Source organism: Agelaius tricolor, unplaced genomic scaffold (assembly GCF_023055355.1).
Source record: "Agelaius tricolor isolate 1412-34295 unplaced genomic scaffold, bAgeTri1.0.p SCAF_4, whole genome shotgun sequence".
In the NCBI taxonomy this organism is placed as follows: Eukaryota; Metazoa; Chordata; class Aves; order Passeriformes; family Icteridae; genus Agelaius; species Agelaius tricolor.
The window spans coordinates 13,967,208-13,986,911 of record NW_027269264.1 but is presented as its reverse complement, the minus strand read 5'-3'; the positions used below and the strand labels follow the sequence as shown (position 1 = coordinate 13,986,911).

The window sequence follows — 19,704 nt, the reverse complement described above, 5'->3', positions numbered from 1 at the left end:
CAGGACTTTGATGTAGCAGAATGTTACAGCAATTTACTGGCATTGAAGCACAATCACAATATAGCAGCTGCAATATCAGTGGAATCACAATTCAAATATACTGTTCAAATTCCCATTACTGGTCTCTAAATGCTTGGTGTCATGACACTGTGTCCTCACAGTCACTGGGAAGAAATATGCAGGTTACACTCAGCTCAGGCCAGTTACTGTTTTCCAAGCTGATTTTTTGAGTTATCTATTTTCTCTACTTTATATTGGGCTGAGTCACATAAACACTACCCTCCCACATTGGCCTGGTTAGCTCAGGAAAACATTACTCTCAACTAATTTCAGGGAAAGCTGTTTACTGGATCTTAGGACTGAATGATACTGCTGTATTCCTAAAGCAAAATTTTCTATCCAGTCCCTCTTGTCTGAGATAATTTCATCTTACTTATGACAATTCATTGTTTTCCCTTACATTCTTCCTTCAGCACATCATTCCTCCATTGCAGGGGTTAGTCACCCATTCTCATACTTTTCCAGAATCTCACACATGTATTTTGCAGAAAAAGTTTTTTGGGTTTTTTTTTTTTTTTTTGTCTTCAGAAAGGAAGACGCTTTCAGAGGTGATACTTTTACTATATTAAGAGGAAGGCTTAAGAAATCCCTAGACTTCCACCTGAACTTACAGGTTTGTGATAATAACCAAGCTGCTCACTCTGAAAGAAGGAAGCTTTGGATGCCTACTTTTACAGCTCAGTCTAAATTTCTTGCCCTTTTTTGGTGTGGTTTGTTTTTTTTCTTCTTCTTTATTTTGTATTGATAGGATCAGACCCTTCATTCATCACTTCAGTGATGCTGATGCTGTCAGGTCCAGAACAATACTGCCTGCACATAAAGAAAATCTAAAGGAAGAGTTATTCCCAAGCTGGTTGTGCACCAGCAAGGTGGAGTCTTACAGCTCTCACAGGAGGTCGTGTGAGCTCAGGCCACAGAAAATGGCCTTACTGATAAATGTTTCATTCTAACTATTTTAAGTTTGATCATGCAGGCTTGTCTCTTAGGTGTCCTGAGCTGATACAATGTTATGATTTTGTGGTGGTAGTTTTAATCTGAGGAATTCTAGGAGTTGCTGTCAGGAGAATATTTGTGGTATTGTGTTGGGTGACTGAAAAAGAATTTATTTAACAATAACCTCAATTCCTGTTGTATTATATACTTTCAGTTCTTATCTTAATTTTTTTTTTCTTTCTAAGTTCAGACAGGAAAATATTTTTACTAGTGTTCTTTTTTTTGCATGACAAGGGACTGAAATTGCTCAGAGTTTATGTGTTCAGCATGGTGAGGAACTGGGCAGGTTCTTTAGTATGGATAATACAACATGGAAATCTCTTAGTTGTGTATAATAGGAAGCATCTATTCCCCCAAGTGAATGCTCATGTGGCTGTTTCATCTTAAAGAAGACAGCATGTTTGGAAATGATCTTTGTCAAACATAGGTATCCATAAACCACAGTTATAGGATCAGTGGAGTTACCTTTCTTTGATACTGTCATCAGCTGACAGGAATTCCTCATGGTATATCTTCATATAACAAAAAAAACTGTAAATACATATGTAATAAATTTTACACTTAAATGTTCAAGCAAGCTTAACCTAATAGTACCACTATGGTGATAACCAACCTTCCATCAATATTGATATTTACCTCTTGACCTGTCTACTAAGGTTGCTAGAACTTGGATTTTTTGATTCATATAATAGCCACCAGGTTATTGACATGTATATGACTTCAGTGATAAGATCCAATGAAATTAAATAAATATCTGCAAATGGTGCTTTCTTGTGTTGTTCACAGTGCTGCCTGGATTCCTACACCAAATAAAAGCCTAGCATCCTTCAACACCTTTTACTCCTTCAGACAGAAGAAATCAGAAGTTTACACATACAGGAGATGGCATTGTCCTTGCTTGTTTTCCACAGTAGGATTGCCATAAAATCTTGCTGCCTGGTAAATCCATCTCAGTGATATAAGTATAGAAGTAAGACTATTCTCCCTGCTAGAAATCTTTTATAATATCGAACAGTATATAATTTTCTTTGACTGTCCCTTGTGTGCCTCGTCTTGCTCATCTACAGCACTGCTCTTCTCTCTTAACAAAAATTCTTTTTTTTTTCTACTATTACTATCAGAATTTAAACATTTGTGTTTTCCAACACATTTTCTGATCTTTTGTGCATGATGAGCACTGACTACTGTAACTGACTACTCAGTTACAGAGCTTGTCAGCAATTGAACAGGGAATTGAATTCAGAAGGTGAGGCAGTAACCTCTTCTTATGGACTGGTAACTTTTTGCTGATTCATACTATAAAATTACCACAGAGATGAAAATGGAAAAGGCTGTTGGAAACAGCATTGGAATGAAAAGCATGTCTCTGAAGACTGCTTCGGGTTAATGGATGAGTTTGGCCTGAGGAAAGAGGATGCTTGCTTAATATTTTAATGGATTTCACTCTGTGCTTTCAAGCTGAGTTTTGCTTTTATTCTGCTTGCCTCTTGATTCATATATATAAGAGATATAAAAGTGAGCTTAGCAATTCTCAAGGGATGGGAGGGTTTTCTGAGCAATGTCCTCAACACTGATGTAGCTTTCCCCCTCCACCTCTCAAAAAAAATCAACTGTAGAAGACCTGCTAGTGCTGAAATGTTAAAAGCCTAACTGAACATTTTGGGCAAAGCTTTGCTGAAACCATAATTTCTTCTTTGAATTTCTGAAAATGGTGTTGTATCATTAGGAAGTCCACCATGGACTTTTCTCAGCTTTGTGCAGAAGATAGTTTCTGTGGCAGCCTCATTGTCTCAGACAAGACTAAGCAGCATTGTTCTTTTGGAACAAAGTCATGAAGTCATATGTAGCTTCAGCTGCCAAGTGCTTGCTTACGATATCACAACAGGAGATGAGCTCACAGTAGTGTGGCAGTCTCTGCTGCTGCTGTCAGATCACAGTAAGGTAAAATCCAGCTACAATGATAAATGGTTATTTACCTGACTGAGTAAAGTGCCTGATAGCATTCCTATGCAAATAGTCATCCCCATTACCCATAAAGAAATTAAACTCTGAATTAAACGCTGCAGTCTTTTTATTTCTCCTTCTGATTTCACTTATTATCATGTTGTTTGCACCTGGTGTTAATGCATCAAGCTCTCTGGGCTTACTGAAAGCCTCAAAAAATTACAAACCATATGAAACCAGGTCTATTAGCTGACTTGCATTGAAAGTGAATGTGAAGAGTTTCCCCCATGCAGAGATGCAAGGATAATAATGTGGAGAAGGAGAACAGCAGCCCAGTTTGGTTTGAGGCAGTTAAAAGGTGGTTTTGAGCCTTTGTGAAGTTTAGTGGAGATGGCATTTGTTCTGTAAGCTCTATGAGGACCATGCCAAGTTGTCTCCTGGCACTCTACCCCATCATCTTGCCAGGAACTGGCCCTACATTTACCAGCCTTCTGTTGGAGAACTGGACATCTTCCCAGCCCATTTCTCCTGCACCATGTGAGTAGTCTGCAGAGCATTTTGGCTGTTATCCCCTATGTTCCACTTCCTCCTAATATATACAAATTGTCAGACTCTGTTCCCAGTTCAGGGAGTTATTCCAACCCAGCATCAGTTTACTAACAGGTGAGGTTACCTAAATACCTTTAGGTTAATTCTTCTGACTAGACACAGGCAGGCCATTAAAAGTTAGAGGAAATAGGATATTCTGACGTGATAGAAAATGCAAAACTAGTTTTTGTATGTTTTATAGGTAATATTAATTTTTTCTTTTTTTTTCATATCAATTTTTGCTTTCTAGTGAGGTGAAGATGTAAACATTTGGTTTTGACTCAGCTTCTCTGGCTTGTAAGAAGCAAAACAAATGACAGATATAAAAGATGTCATCCAGTAGAGACAGTGGTTTAAGTATCAAAACCTTCCAGTTTGCTGTTTCATAACTTTAATCTTTTTGATGAACTTACACTGTTTTAAGATATATGAATGGGTTATACCACATAATTACAAAATTATACCAAATAATTACAAAACCCTTATTAGCAAATAATTACAGGACATTCTACTACCTAACATTACTTTCACATCACTTTTGTTATGATTATATATTGCCCAAAGGTTAATTTTTGCAAATTATATGAAAAGCATAGTCTGACGTAATTCAGAAACTGAATGAAGCATCTGGTGAAAGCATCTGGTACGCTATGCTATGTTTACACTCATGTTTAACATCAATTGTTCCCATAGTTCCAGGCTAGTTGATATTACTGAGAACTGTTCTATTGAGGCTATAGGCTATCATGCATGCATGCCAAATGCCTTTATTTCTTCTACACTCAGTACTCTCAGGCATGAAGTCTGATGGGGTTTTGTTTGTACATATTCATGATCATGATATAGCAAGCAACTACCTAGGGGTAGATAACATGGAATTTTAAGCATATAGGTACACATTCAAGAGGACAATAATGCTTCATATAATAAGTTATTATAGATGGAATATTCTGGAAGTTATGTGAAAGTTGTTTTCTAGGTCTACATTTAAGTGTACTATCTTTGTTTATGAATCAGTGAAAATAGAAGCCCAAAACATCACTGGTGTTCAAAATGATGGTCCTGCATATAGTGTCTTTGGTTCCTACCTGTAAACATTTCTATCTAATCTTAAGAAGCCTCTAGAAGGAATAAGTATTTTTCCTTATGAAGTATTTGGCAATAATCCTAACAGTATAAGACTCAGCATGGCAAGTAGGCATCTCTGGATAGAAGGCTCGCATCCCAGTTCAAACTTTCAGGCAGGAGTCTTCAGAACAGCAGAGAGCTGACTGAGCCCTGCTGTGACACCCTAGAGAAGGACAGGTAGGAGTTGGCAGGTAGTATTACATGAATAACCCCTTGCAAAATCTCTCACCACTGTTTTCCCATGGAGAAGGTGGTTTTGTGATACTTTGACAGAGGTGAGGTCTGGTCTGTTGACTGGTCTGCTGCCAGAGCAGTTTCTACTTTGTAGCCAGCAATGATCTGAAGTAAAATGTATGCACATCATAGGACCCTGAGTTTTGTGAGGCTGAGTATGGCTGAGACAATTAGTGCTGCTGCATTTTCTGTAAAAATAGAACAGCTTCTAACAGCACCACAACAGCATACAGTAATATAATGAAGAAAGACATAGAGAAGCATTGGCTTCCAAACATTTCTAATGAAACATGATAATTGCTTTCATCTTTTAGACAGTCCAGAATTATTACCTCTGTCAAGATACATTTCTAAAGCTAAAAAAATCCACCTTATATGGATTGCATGGACTATGTGGGCCCACAGGACAACCATCTGAGTTGACTCAGCAAATGATCATAAAGAGCAAATGCCCTCAAATGTGGGCAGGAACAGAGCTTGTAGAGTTCATCTAATTTTTGACAAAGCATTTAATTTTGCTATATCTTCAAGGGAGCCCCTCATCCTCCTATGCCAGATGGAGCAGTTCCAAAAAGAAAATTTGTCAGCTACCACCATTCTGGCTGTTTATTGGAGCTGTCACATCCAAAGAGGAGTGTATGAAATGGACAAAGCTGTGCAAAGAGTAATGCAGCTTATTGAGGCCATGAGACGCAGCAAGAATTGCCCTTTAAATTTTATGATTGCCTTGGGGATAAAAAGCCTGTATTCGATTAAAATGAGAAAGCAGAACCTCTTGTCATAGAGCACTGCATGTGTTGGGATAAAGGCTTCTAGACAGCAGGTGTAGCCATTGAAAATGAGAGGCTGAGAGGCTCATGCAGTTAGGCATGAACCAAGTTCCTCTGTCATTCCTGAAGCAGTTGGCATTAAAGCAGATTTTTCTCTGGCATCTTGCAAAGTCTTGATCCTTGCTAGTTGTTTGCTTACCCCTGAAATATTCCAAGCCTTGACATCTGAACAGCAAGTCCATGATGCTGCAGATAAAATTTGAGCTGCGAGGAGCATTTATGAAAGCAGAGATGAGCTTGATGAAATGGAAAGAAAAGTTGAGAAAATGGCAGAGCTGAGCCACACCTTTGTTTACAGTCATTAACTCAGAACAAATTTGAAAATTATCATATTCAAAGCTAGGTAGTGTCACCAAAATGCAGGAAGTGACCACAGTGCTGCCAGACACTCCTAAATGAGACCTCATGGTAAAGTTAGAACTGAAAAAGGAAAACAACGATTCTAATGCCAAAGGCGACACACCACTTATTAGAAATATTAATGCGTGTGCAGTGATGAAGAGCCTCTGCACCTCCCCAAGACCCGTGTCCCACGCCGGGTGAAGCACTGGGAGGTTTTTGCAGAGCAATGTGCAGCAGAGCAGTTGCATGCACTCTGCAATGTCAGAAGGCATAGGGACTCAGACTTGAGCTCCATCTCAAGTCTGCATTCACATAGATGTGGTAGAAACGGAAAGGAGGGCAGGGAGGGCTTTCCTCATGGTAGCAAGGTGCCAAGGAAACCAAGGACTGAAACGACTCTTTAACTGCAAACCCTTGTCCCTGTACGTGCAGAGCCTAATCACCGCCGAAACAACTGCGTGGGTGCAACTTTTTCGAATTCAGTTGAGGCAGCTGCCTCAAGGGCTCCCCTCAGCCCTTTCTGAGCCTGCTGCGCTGGCTGGTGCGTTCTCCTTGGCCGATACAGAGACAAACGCATACATTTCCATCCATGAAACGTATTCACGTTACTCTGGTCTCCCCAACAGAGCTCTCGCAGCGTGTAATACTGCAGCAGCCGTGTGCATTCCCTCGGCCCGGCTGGAGTCCCGGGAGCAGCCGGGCCCCTCCGGCGCTGCCTGCGCTGCCCGCGGCCTGCCACGGCGGGGAGCTGGGACTGCGGCCACGGCGCCGCGGGAAGGCTGGAGCGGGCCAGAGCACCTCCTCTCGGCCTGAGGGGGGAAAGCGAGGGGGGAAAAGGCGGAGGGCCAGGTGGAGAAGGAAAGTGGCGACTGTGCTGAGGAACTGCGGTAGAAAAGGGTGTGTGGAGGAGGAGGGATGGATTAGAGGGGAAAAGGGCAGCAGGGAGGGCTGCGTGGGGGTTTGCTTGGTGGGGCCGGCAAGCAAGCCATGAGCAAGAAGGAGGGCGTTTGCAGGGATAGGAAGCTGGAGAAGAGTGGACAGTATGTATGGACAGGTTGACCGTTGGCTCCAAACTGTTCCATCTGGCACGTGGAAATGTTTGGTGCTGCAAAAATAACTGGTGAGCTGCTAAAACCAGCTCTGTTCTTGCCCAGTGAAAGCACATGTTTTGAGAAGCTGCTGGGTGAAGAGAGGTGTCTGCTGCTGGCCAGAACTGAGATTAGAAAGAACCTGAGAAGTGTAAGGGCAAAGATGAGATTCCAGGAATTCTGCCCTTTCCCACCCCATTTTTTCTCCAGAAACTCTCCCTCACCTCCTATGGGCAAGTGTTCATGACAAGATGGATTCAGTCCTCCCTTGGGAGCTTCCAGGACATCACAAGGTGGGCCTTCCTTGGCTTCTGGCATGTCACCTACATGGACCAGGAAATGAGATGTGTTTGGGGAGGAGAAGACACGTCTACCTAAAAGGTGTCTCTTCTTCCATAGTGCTACCTTATCTCTCTTTTCTCCTGCCTGGAGCTGACAAACCTAGGGGTGCAGCAAACTCTGCTTTGGCTCTGGGTTTTTGAAACAAAGTCTCAGAGTTCTGGTTCAGAGCATCTCCCATCTATGTCCTTCCCCTTCACCATCCTTCTCACTTTAATCCAGGTTTCCCACCCTCTGATTGCCAGACAGCACTGTCACCTTTCCTTGGAATCTGTTTTCCATGCTTGACTGCATGGTGCCTTCAGGTAACATGGCTTAGGACTGTCCATCATAACCTTGAGTTTTCAGTTGCTGCTAGTATTAACCATGTGTGCTCAAACAGATGGATTTGTGCCTCTAGGTAGATTTCTCTTTTTCTTGGCATTTTTGCTGCCTAAAGAGTGATGCCCAGCTCCAGTGTTGCTTGTGTCTAGGCTGTGCATGGCTCTTTGCAGCCTGGAATTGCAGCCTCATATTAGTTACAAATCCCATGAAAACTGTGGAAAAGCAAAGACATTTTCTCAATAGAGAATAGCTACTCAGCTACTGCCACAAGCAGAGTTCTGCCCAAGAATTAATTTGCTATCTCAGAATAGATGCACCTTATGCTTCATGGCCCGTTTGGCAAAATGGGAGTATTCATGCCTACCTCCCTTTCCAAAATGTTGGAGTGCAGGGCTGCATGAAGACTTGTGAACAGAAAACAACAGGCAAACAGAATTTCTGTCTCTAATACTCTCCTCTGGCTGTCTGGTAACTCTGGAAGCCAATGACAAGGCAAACCTCGTCCTTACATCTTGTCACTGTCTAGGCAGTGGGTGGGGGCAACGGTAATGCAACCATACTTCATACTTCCCTCTAAGCAACTATCATGTAGTAGCAAAAAGCCTACTCCTGTAGGCAGATAATAAATTAACTCCATTGCCATAAGGCAGCATGTTAAAGCCCTGTGAGAAACAAGTGTCTCTCATATTGCCTACCAGAGCAATGCCTGAATGCAATCTCAGGCAGTAACTACAATCAGAGGTGTCAATAGGCAAAGGCTGGGGCTTGCAGTCATGAGGCTAAAGGATGGATGATCTGAGGGTGATGAGTCTTGTACAGGACCACAAACATGTTGGAAAGTATGGGATAATCTGCAGAGAGCATTTTAAAGTGGTAACCTTGTTGCAGAAAAATTTGTGTCGGGCAGAATGATTTTGTTTAGACTCAGCTTTGTGGCAGTCTGTGGTGCTGTCTGTCTCCACCACTCTAGCCAAATGACTGCTGTTCTCTTGAAGACAGCATTAAAAAAAAAGGAGCTTTCCTGTGTAGCTCAAGAAGTTGTGTGCTTGTGCCTGGTGTCGATCTAATAGGGAAACTGAGAAGTTACAGCAGCTGGTGTTGAAAGTACACTTCATTGAAGATGGTTTTTTGGTTGCACTCTTGTTTTTGCATGGCTTTCTGCATCTGCGATGAGGAAAGGTGCGGAAGAAGCCAGCTGCTCCTCTAGTCCTGCCAGGTGACCAGGGGCAAAACTGTGGAGCTAGGAAGGGCCCTTGCAGATTTCTTGTGTGTAGTAGAGTAGTGGAAAAAGCAAACTCACTGAGTTGCTGCCAGTGGCCTGCCTGAGAGCTGGGGATGCGGTAGGCTGCAAGGCCACAGAAGCATGAATAAGTTGATACGACACTACAAGAATGTTACTTGCAGCTGCAATGTGACTTTGAACCACACTTATATGGCAAATTTTTCATTACAGCAAGATGAATAATCTGGTAAGATTACAGCTGCCAGTTATCAATCCTCTGTGAGGATTTTAGATAAGGCAAATCTGGATCACAAAACCTGTGACTATACCAAAATCTGGACCACTGCCAGAAGTGTACCCTGTGTTGCTGAAAAAAACCCCAGGCTTCCATATAAAAGACAGCAGGCAATTTAATAGCCAGTATGAAATAATCAAAGCAGGAGGAGTTTTGGGTTTGGGGACAAGCTAAAAGAGTTTTGAATGCCTCTTCCTTAAACTTGAAAAGTTCAGGAGAAAACGTCCTCTTTCAAGAGATATGCCAAACTAACTCTCATTTGAGAAGAAAACAAAGATCCTGATAATCCTTCAGCAGAGGAGTGTCAGGGGGATGGGAAAAGAGGAACCTGCATCCCTTTTGATTATCAGCAATTTCTGGTGATTACTTCCAATTTCTGGTGGTTTCTGAAAGGAGCCTTGTGTGAGATAACACTGCGGGGGGCACTGACGGAGGCCTGACTACAGAGAAACTGGCTAAATAATCCTCACTCCCATTGGTAAACACAAGACCCCGGGGCAGCATACTGTGTTAAGCTGTGCCAGTGGATAGTACTGTGCAAGGACTTCTGTGCTACTGCCTGTGATCTTTTGTGTATGAGATATAAATTTAGAAATCAGCATTGTTTTCCCACTTACTTCTTACTGGATTTTTTTGCCCCCCAAATTCATTTTATAGCTCCAGAACAGCAAATGTAGCATGGAATAAGCTAAGTTAGGTCTGTAGGGAATCTGCCTCTACAACTGATACAGCTGGAACAAACAGATAATCTTTAAGGCATCTGATTTATCTTTGAGTCTGAACTGTGGCCTGTTTTTTTTCTTTTCCCCAGCTGTAATCAGCAGTAGCATAAAAGATATTTTTCCTCCTTAAAAGACTTTCCTCTCGCATACTCCTAGACCACAGTGCTTGTATCCATGTAAATACTGCCACAAGGAGATCAGTCAGAGTTTAGGACCCAGAGCCCTTTTTAAGGCTTACGGGATGTGACAGCTGACTGAAAATCAATGAAGTGTGATTTACCAAGCGTCATAATGAGGGCAAGATAAGGCTAGGAAGGTGCTGCCTTGCCTTGCCGACTCTACTGCCTGCTTCGATTTTTAACTAGATTGTTTAAGTTCCCTGCAAAGATGAGACCAATTTGCTAATGGAAACAGAAGATTAGATTTAAAGGAAAAGCCACGGTGGTGCCCATGCTTTGCCTAGTGCTCATTGTGCTGTGTCTGAGCCACTCAGGTAGGTGTGATTTCTTCTTCTCCTTCCAAGCTGAGCTGCAGTTGTTCAGGTTTTTTTTCTGTTGGCCGGTTAGCTGCTGCTTTCTGGGATACGATGAATGCTGGCTTCCCTTGGTCATCCTTTAAACACCGTGTGAGTAGCAGAAGAGGGTTGTATCAGTTGCTGCCTTTGTGTTGCAACCATGGTCAGTTTGACAACTAGGTTTTAATAACTGGTGGTGGGGCAATTGCTGGCTAGAAATTAACAAAAAACCCTAAGCTTGACTTCTGGCTGCGAAAGGGAATTAAGGGAGAATTTCTGTCACCAAGAGAAAACCTGAAATGCTTCAGGCAAACTGATAAAAGGCTAAGTGTCTTGTCTGTACTTATTGGGGTGTTTTGCACGTTTGTTTAGCAGACTTTCTGCCCCAGAGCTCCTGTCCTCCACCCATGGGGAACTGCTACTTGGACAGATCACAGAGAGAGACAGGAAACTGGGGGGGGGGGGAAGATGGTAGACAGTGCATGAATGCTCGAATGCATGTTAACCTGCCAGGGAGCTCCCCAGTTTTTGCCTCTCAGTCCATCATATGGTAGATTCAGGAATGTATCTGTCCTATGGCTGCTTCTCTTCTTTTTTTCAAAGGCAGTGCTACTTTGTTCAATATTTTCTCCATGGGTTTATCTAGCTTAACCATAAAGTGGGGCTTGGTCAAAGGAACTGTTAGGCTATTTTCCCACATGATATTTCTTATTTCTCATTAATAACTTCTGCTTTTAAACTGTCTTTGTGCAAGTACTGAGGCTTTCTTAAAAAGGCAGCAATCTTCTTCCTTCTGACTTTCTTCCTTTTGAGACTCCTCAAGTATTTTTCTCTTTTTCGTGGCTTCCTCAGCAGATGAGATTCAACATATCTAGCCCCGAACCCAGCTTTACCACTTGTCTACTATACCCCCTTGGAGCATTAGGTACCTGAACTTTATGTGAGATGTGGGCTGTGAAATGGCACTCTTTTCTTTTGCGGGGGAGTCATACACACCCACGGACACAAAGGGTGTGTGGCTGCATATATGTGTGCAGGATGTCATACTCAGATGAAAACAGAGCAATGTATTCTGGCAGTAAGAGCTTGTTTTGATCGCACATATTTTGGGGTTATGGATTTTTCTATTCACGGGCTTTTCTGTTAAATTTCTTGTTTTTAACAACCATACACCCCTATGAATCTCCTAAAGGGAAAGCGAAATGTCTAGGAGATAGAGGCTCTGCAAAGATTCTTAGAGTCAAGAGGCTGGACCTCTGAGGCTGTGGGTAGTGAGGGGAGAGAAATGTGTTCTTTCTCTTCCTTTGGTTGCAGATGCAATACACATCTGCCACGTTTGGGCAACCAATCTAGTTTCCTAGGACAGACCGCAGACTCTGTCCATTATTTGCTGTGGAGGAGCTAGGGTCAGCTCTGACATGAGAATAAACTCTGGAACAAGCAGAAGGGGCATTTCTGGAAATAGCAGACCTCAAGGGCTTGTGACAAAGTGACAAGACAGAGTGTGGCCCTATAGAGGACCGCTATAAACTGTGCTGACAGCTTCATGAGCTATGCCTGGCTCTGGGATGGAACAGGTAGAAATGAGTGTGAAAGGTCCCTCTGATCAGCCAGCCTCTGCCTGCCCAGGGCTTGGTAACCCCACCTCACCTGTATTGCAGATACAGAGGACAAACACAGCTTGTGCTAGAACATCTGACAGTAAAGTTGTTATTTTGTGAGTGCAAGCACTAGGTTTCAGAATTTATAGCTCCTTTAAAGAGGAATGGTATCTTGCTGTGTCTGGAAGTGGGGGTGACAGTGTTGCTTGGACCTTGTGCTATCCTGAGAGAATCCAGAGAGCATTAAAGAATGATTTTGTCCCATGGAAAACTCTGTTGTGAGATCAGGTTTTTGCTTTGGGCAGTTCTTCAGCTGTGTTGCTTGCTGTGAGGTGTAGCCCTGTCTGCAGCTTCAGACAGACCCTGACCAAGGTGGAGGAGGCTGCACAGTCTGTCATGCTCAGGAGATGGGCAGCAGCTGCTGGGGAAGGGGACATGGGCAGAGATAGTGGTCTGTGGTCACATCCTTTCCTCCATGTAGAGGCAGAGCATGATCCTCTGCCTCCAGTTTTCTCTCTGGAAGGGCTGCTGTGTTTGAATGCCCTTTCTCTCCATGTGGTACAGGGTCCCTGCTGGGGGCTGCCTTAACTCTGATCATTGATGCTCATGGTATGTGAGCATATTGACTGTGCCCTCCAGGGCTCTCCCACTGTCAGATCCTGGCACTGCAGATCCATGGGCCTGCAGACCCTCCCAACCTAATGCTTGGCAATCCAGGCACAGATGTTCTGCTCATCCTGGGGCTGTCAAGGCACAAGCTCACAGTGTCCTGTGAGGTCCCTTTTGACTGCTAACACAGCAATATTGGCTGTGACCCCTGTTGTGTGGGGCCAGTCTTTTTTCTTCCATGGTAGCTTTGAAGAGAGATAAGATCCTTCTCACTCTTGTTTGCTGTGTTTGTGCACAAGGGAAGAGATGGAGATCATGTCAGAACCTCAACACCACAGGGAGTGGGCTGAAGTTTGGGAAAGGATGGATGGTCTGCCCTTCCCCCTTCATGGTAGTAAGTGGAAGGGGGAGAATGGTGTCAGTGATTGTGGGAGTCACAAGTCATGCAGGTACAGGCCATGATATCTCTGTGCTTGCCTGTCAGATCTAGCTCTGACTGCATCATCCAGCTCTTACTGCTGCCTGATGGGCTCTTTTTGCTTTGGCAAAAAGTCCATAGAAAACATAAACCTGGTACAAAGTCATCACTGCTCTGATCATTTTTTTTAATGTGAGTTGGGCTTGGGCTATCTTGCCTTTCCATTCACTTGCCCTGGTTCTGCTGAGAGTCTGTGCATCTGAATTCCTGCAGAATTTGCTGTACAAGACAATTTGCTGCCCAGAGGTGAATTTTCCTTACATCATTGCTCTGTCTCACTTTTTAAGGTCATGGCATTCTCTACGTCTGCTTTCTGGCAATACCTCCACTCTGTGTTGCTCTCTTCCAGATGTGAATGCCTTCAGTTCAGTTGCTGAAAATGAGGATGCGCTTCTCAAGCACTTATTTGAAGGCTATCAGAAATGGGTCCGCCCAGTGGAAAACTCCAACGACACCATCAAAGTCCTTTTTGGGTTAAAGATATCACAGCTTGTGGATGTGGTAAGTGTTGTGTTAGTAAAACACCACTTTTATAGATAGTTATGCCTCCACCTGGGAGGACTGGTAATGTAATTAGCTTTTGCCTCCTGACACAAGAAATGCACAGTGATGGTTGGATGGTTGGGCAGCAAAACACTGAGCATGAAATGCTGCTGGTGATACAACCTTCTCCCCACCCTGTTCCCCTCCACCCACAGCATGGACTGTAGGACTCATTTGTTTTGAAGGAAATCTGAAGGTCCTTTTTCCCCTATTGTTCTTAGGGAATATGGCCTAATTTCCATAAGGTTTTGATCAAACAACCCATGCCAGACCGTCCTTGACATCTATGTTGCAATTTAATGACAAGACATCTACAGGAGAGGACTGAGGAACAGTAAGACCAGGCTGTATGTTATTCATTCCAAGCAAGCTACAAAGATAGTTCAAGTCTTAACCCAGCTGGTCACTAAGATAAAACTCTAGAGACAACATAGCTAATCCTGTGTTTCTTCCCTTGTGGAAATTTCCCTTCTCTTTCTGCTGCAGTGCATGGTGGAATTTGCACAATGCCCAGAGGTACCCACACAACAATGTGCTCCTTACATCCTCCAGCCCCTGGTAATGTTCCCTTTGTGCTGTGGAAGGCACACTCTAATTTTGTGCTTTATTTACATATTTAGGGCAATGTTTCAGCTTGTATCTTCCCAAACTCCCTTCAGGCTGAGCAGTGTGGGGAGATGAGCCATCCTATGAGCCCACAAGCATGTGTAACCTGATACCACTTTCTTTCTGAGCCCTGGCTGCATCCTGGGTCTTTGGCATATGATTCCTTTGAGCTCCTGCGAAATGCCAGACCTCAGTTTTCAGAGGCTCCCAGTGGTAGCAGGGACAGCACCTAGCAAGTCAGTCACTTTCCCTTAGTGGTGAGTGAAGAGCCCAAGCCCATGGGGAAACAGGACCATAGGGATCTCCTCATCTTGGCACAGGGTTGGACTCAGCAGGCACAGGGTCTGTTTCTAATGGCTGCTTTGGTATTACAATCCTCTCTCCCTGTCTCACTCTAGGATGAGAAGAATCAGCTGATGACAACCAACGTGTGGCTGAAACAGGTAAATTAGACCACATCAGACCTCCCTTTTCCCCATGGAAACTGCTGAGCTGAGTAGCTGTCTCAGTTTGCTGCCCACTGTGCCATCCATCCCATTTCATGATGCTAAGTGGCCAGCACCAAGATACCTAACCTGAAGTTTTTCTTCCCTCTTCTCCCTTCAGCCTAGGTATGGAGACAGAAAGGCAGGCAAGGTGGCCTTTAGGACATAGGGTACCCTCTTCTCCTGACCGGCACCCCAGCTGTGTGCTCAAGCCAGTATTTATTTCAGGGAAGCTGGTATTGCAGTGGCTATCCCTGGGATGTTGTATGTGCCCTGAGGGACTATCCTGTCTCATTCTTAGAGGTCACACAAGTACTGTCTCCCTGGTCTGAGCCAAGAGTGGTGCCTCAGATAGATTTCTTCATTCCTCAGCGTATGTAAAGAGAAAGAAGAGGCCAGTATGTTACACACACACACACACACACAAACACACACACACACACACACACACCCCACAGACCTTTTCCCATTAAAAGCTGTAGCAAATTAATCAGATCTCTCTATCATAATTGCTTCTGGAACAGATGGTGATTTATACAAATGATGGAAAGGTGCAAGTTGAACTGTTTGGTCTCCTTTCTTCTTCACTCCTGAAGAACACTGTTTTTGGTTTAGATTACATTGCACCAGTTTATTGACCTTGTGACAATTATTTTAAGTCTCTCAGCCTTGTGAGTACCTGTAAAGATGTCAGCTGATCCTGGGCAGAGGACATAAAAAACAAACTGTACTTGAAATCATGCCATGAGGAAAAGTTCTTGGGGGTCACTGGGCTGGTGGATGAGAAATGTGACTCAATTTTTGTCTCAGTCTGGGTACTGTACTGCTGCAGTGAGTGTGAGATTCTGGCTGGAGCAAGACATCTAAAACGAATATGGATATTGCGTGTAAAGATGATCTTTCCCTTGAAGAGGGAGAAGCAAGAGGGAGAAGCTCAGCCTTTCCCTCACTGTGGGGAAGACAGGATTTTCCCCTTTTGCTGGAGAAATTTCTCTCTGGTCCAAATACAACTGCTGGGAACCTGCCCTGAATTATCTGCAGTATTACAATTTCCCCACCTTTAGCTGCAGTTGTAGAGCCCCTTTTGTGCACAAGGCCACATCTTTGCTCCCTTTGAATACCCACTTAGGCAGACAGCAGAACTCATCTGCCCTCATCTGTCCTCTCCCCTTTCCAACCCACTCTCCTGCAGGCTGTAGGACCCACCTTCACCTGCAGATCCAAGCCCTATGCACTGTAGACACACTGATTTCTCTGGAAGCCTTTGGAATCCTCAGATTTTAGCTAGGGCAGCTCAAGGAAACTCAGGACTGTGATTTCCCAGAGTTGGGCTCTCTGGAGTTGTTACCATTTCTAATACCACTTCTCCATTTCATGAGCTGAGAGCATCAAGACCCAAGGTAATGCACAGGGAGTGGAAAATGAGGCACTGGCTGTGGTTTTCACATGTATAAGTGCCCTCAGGAGCTCAGGCTGAGCACTAAATACCTGTTCCTGACCCAGGTATCCTGTTGTGGAAGTTGTGTGTTCATGTAGGCCCAGCTCCCTCGGTTTTTCCTTGTAAGAGGGATGATCCAGTCCCCTCATCATCTTTGTTACCCCTGGCTGGACTTGCTTTGTCCATGTTTTCTCTGTCCTGAGGAGCCCAGAATTGGACACAGAGCTCCAGATCTACCTCACCAGATCTTCTGAGTAGAACTCCAGATGTGCTGAGCAGAGGGACAGGATCACCTCCCTTGACCTCCTGGCAATGCTCTCCCTAATGCACTCCAGGGTCCCATTGGCCTTCTTGGCCCCCAGGACACACTGCTGGCTCATGGACAGCTTGTTGCCCACCAGGACCCCCAGCTCCTTCTGCACAGAGCTGCTTCCCAGCAGGTCACCCCCAGCCTGGGCTGGTGCCTGGGGTTGTTCCTCCCCAGCTGCAGGACCTTGAACTTGCCTCTGTTAAATTTCAGATGTTCTTCTCTTCCCATCCCCCCAGCTTGTCAAGGTCCTTCTGAAGGGCTGCACATCCCTCTGGGGTATTGTCCACTCCTCTGAACTTTGTGTCATGCTGAGAAGGCATCTGTGCCTTCATCCAAAGTTAAACAACACTGGGCCCAGTATGGAACCTTGGGGGACACCACCAGTGATGGGCTTCCAACCTGACCCTGTGGCACTGATTACAAGCTCTTTGGGATCTGCCATTCTGCCAGGTCTCAACCCACCTCACTGTTCACTCATCTAGTCCAAACATCCTGAGTTTGCCTACAAGGATGTTCTGAGAGAGACAGTGTTGAAAGCCTTGTTGTAATCAAGGTAGACAATATCCAGTGCTCTCTCTTGACCATCCAGGGAGATGTTTAATCATAGAAAGCAATGAGGTTGGTCAAGCATGATTTACTTTTAGTGAATCCATGCTGATTGCTCCTGATCACCTTCATAATTTCTCAGCAGGAGTCTTAATTTTCTTGGATAAGCAAACCTAAAACACAAGCATTTTCTTTTCCTTTTTTTGTTAACCTCAAACATCCTGGTGCTCAAGATGGTGGGACTTGATACACAAGCAGGCTGATACACAAGGTTCAGAGGAGCCTTTAGTGGTTGCTGAGAAAGTGTCTGGATTCAGGCAAGCTATGACCCCCTGCTAGCAAGGGTCAAGAATTTGAGTCTCATGTTTTTTGTTCCACTAGCAGTGGGTTAAACTCTTCAATGACAGCACAGAAAAGGAAATTTGGTAGAACTGGAGGAAGGAGAGAGTGATTGCAATGTCTGGAGCAGCTTGGAAAAAATGGAGAAGAGAGGAAAGAGCCTTATACATCTGATGCTATGGTTTGTGTCAGCATAGCCCACAGGGAGATTCCTGTTTTAAACTGCTCATCTTCCAAGTCTGCACTCAACCTATTTTCTGCTCTAGTAAGAAGAAACAACCATTTGCCTTGCAGACACGAAAGAGCACTTTAGCTGGGAGAGAAATCAATGCAGGGCAGGGAGAAAGTGAGGAGTATTGCAGATGGAGCAGATCGCCCAGGCCAAGAGGCTGCTCCAGTTCAACTCCAGAGGGATGATTCTACCCTGGCTCACAGGGTATTTGCTGCTCTTGTGTTAGGAGGCTACAAGATGACTGTGTTGGTTGCTGCTCGGCCCTGTCCATCCCCTTGCATGATGTATGTTTCCAGCCTAAGCCTCGTTGTACCTTTTACAGGAAGTGTCCAGGACATAGGTGAGACTGACCACTTAACAGCCTAGGCTTCTGGAGACATCTGTTAGAAAACCATCTTCAGAGAAAAGATCATGCTAAAAGTGGTGTACTCTGTCCCCGATTCTGAGGCTATGAGCAGCAATGGCCCCTGCTCTCTTTCCACACCTGAACAATAACAAGTCTCTCTAGTATAGCTGTGAAAAGCATGTGGAGTCAAAGAAATAAGAAGGGAACCATATGGAGAATTAATAGAAAATATTGCTTTTTTGGTTCATCCTTAAGTCATGACGGAAATTACCCAGTGAAGGCTGAGACCTCTGCATCCCTGGAGATCTCTTAGTGCTGCAGCTTAATGGAAACTGGTTCATCTTCCACTTCTTGGTATTGACCACAGCCTACAGCTTTTGTATGACATTGCTGCTATTTCTGTGGGCAAATGAATATCCTCATCAATAATGAACAAGGATCAGAGAGCTGATTTTCCATTGCCTTTCTGTGGAAATCTCCAGGTTGTTGGAGCCACTTTGTTATGACCTCCCTATCTGAAAATCCAAAAAAAGAGACACAGTTATTCTAGAGTTCAACATGATGAAAATGGAGAGGATTCTCCCTGCTTTTGTAACCAGATACTTTACAATAACATCATATTATTTTTCCTGCAACAGTCTGCAGGTCTTTCTGATGAAAGACCAATTTTTTTTTTTTTTTTGCAAGGATGGTGTACAGATATTAGGTGTTGTATTCCATTTACTGAAAAAAGCCAGGTCTCCACTGAAAAGTGAATTAAGGCCACCTCTTTGTCATTTGAGTGCTAGTACCCATATCACCTAGGGTCCATGGGGTCTTCCATGGGGTCTGTGCCAGCCAAAACCAGCTTGGGCTGGTTCTCAGAGGGAAGGAAAGCTGCTGCACTAAAAGGAAGTGGCTCCTTCATTCTAGACTACTCTCAGGTGGGCTGTGCAGGGTGGTGAGTGAAGTGAGAGTCAAGTGCTCTCCAGGAGTGCTGGCTTTGAGGTTGCTAGCTTAGGGATGGGTTCTTGGGTCTCACCTGTGTCTGGAGGAGCAGTGCCTGTGGGGATCACCACCTCCCAGCCATGCCTGTCTCGCACCCTCTCTGCAGCTGAGCAGCCTCCTAGCAGGTTCTGCCTGCTGTGCTGTGTGTGCAGCTGTTGAGGCTCATGCAGGGGTGAGGAAAGAGGTCACTGCTTATGAGTGGGCAGAGGACTCTGCTGTTTTGTTATAGGAATGGATTGACCACAAGCTCTCCTGGAATCCAGATGAATATGGTGGGATCACTGCTATCCGGGTCCCCTCTGAGTCTCTGTGGCTTCCTGACATCGTTTTGTTTGAAAAGTAAGTAGTGTGGCTCCTTGCTCTGGGCTTGGGCCAGAGCTTGGGCAAGGCATGTCAGCTACTGTGAGGCTTGTGTGTGCTGTCAGAAAGCTGCTTCTTTAGGCTGTGTGAATGTTGTGCACCTTGTGCTCCAGGTGAGGGATAGAAAACAGAGCTCAAATGGGGTACGACTGGGGCAAACATAGTCCTGAACTTGGTACTGTTTCTTCCTGTCCAACTCCC

The 19,704-nt window shown here is 44.4% G+C and overlaps 1 protein-coding gene across 7 annotated transcripts in view; it reads left to right on the top strand.

Moving 5' to 3' along the window:
- The window catches only part of CHRNB3 (cholinergic receptor nicotinic beta 3 subunit), a 28,383-nt gene that overhangs the window by 4,914 nt on the left and 3,765 nt on the right, over positions 1–19,704 (top strand). For 5 of the 7 annotated variants that reach the window (XM_071424653.1, XM_071424654.1, XM_071424660.1 and 2 more), the window contains 4 exons: positions 10,475–10,602; positions 13,661–13,812; positions 14,859–14,903; positions 19,373–19,482. In XM_071424653.1, the coding sequence (XP_071280754.1) occupies positions 10,560–10,602; positions 13,661–13,812; positions 14,859–14,903; positions 19,373–19,482 (350 nt within the window). In that variant the 5' untranslated portion in view covers positions 10,475–10,559. Of the gene's footprint in view, positions 1–1,839; positions 1,993–10,474; positions 10,603–13,660; positions 13,813–14,858; positions 14,904–19,372; positions 19,483–19,704 lie in introns of all 7 variants that reach the window. The other 2 variants (XM_071424656.1, XM_071424658.1) reach the window with 2 other exon arrangements.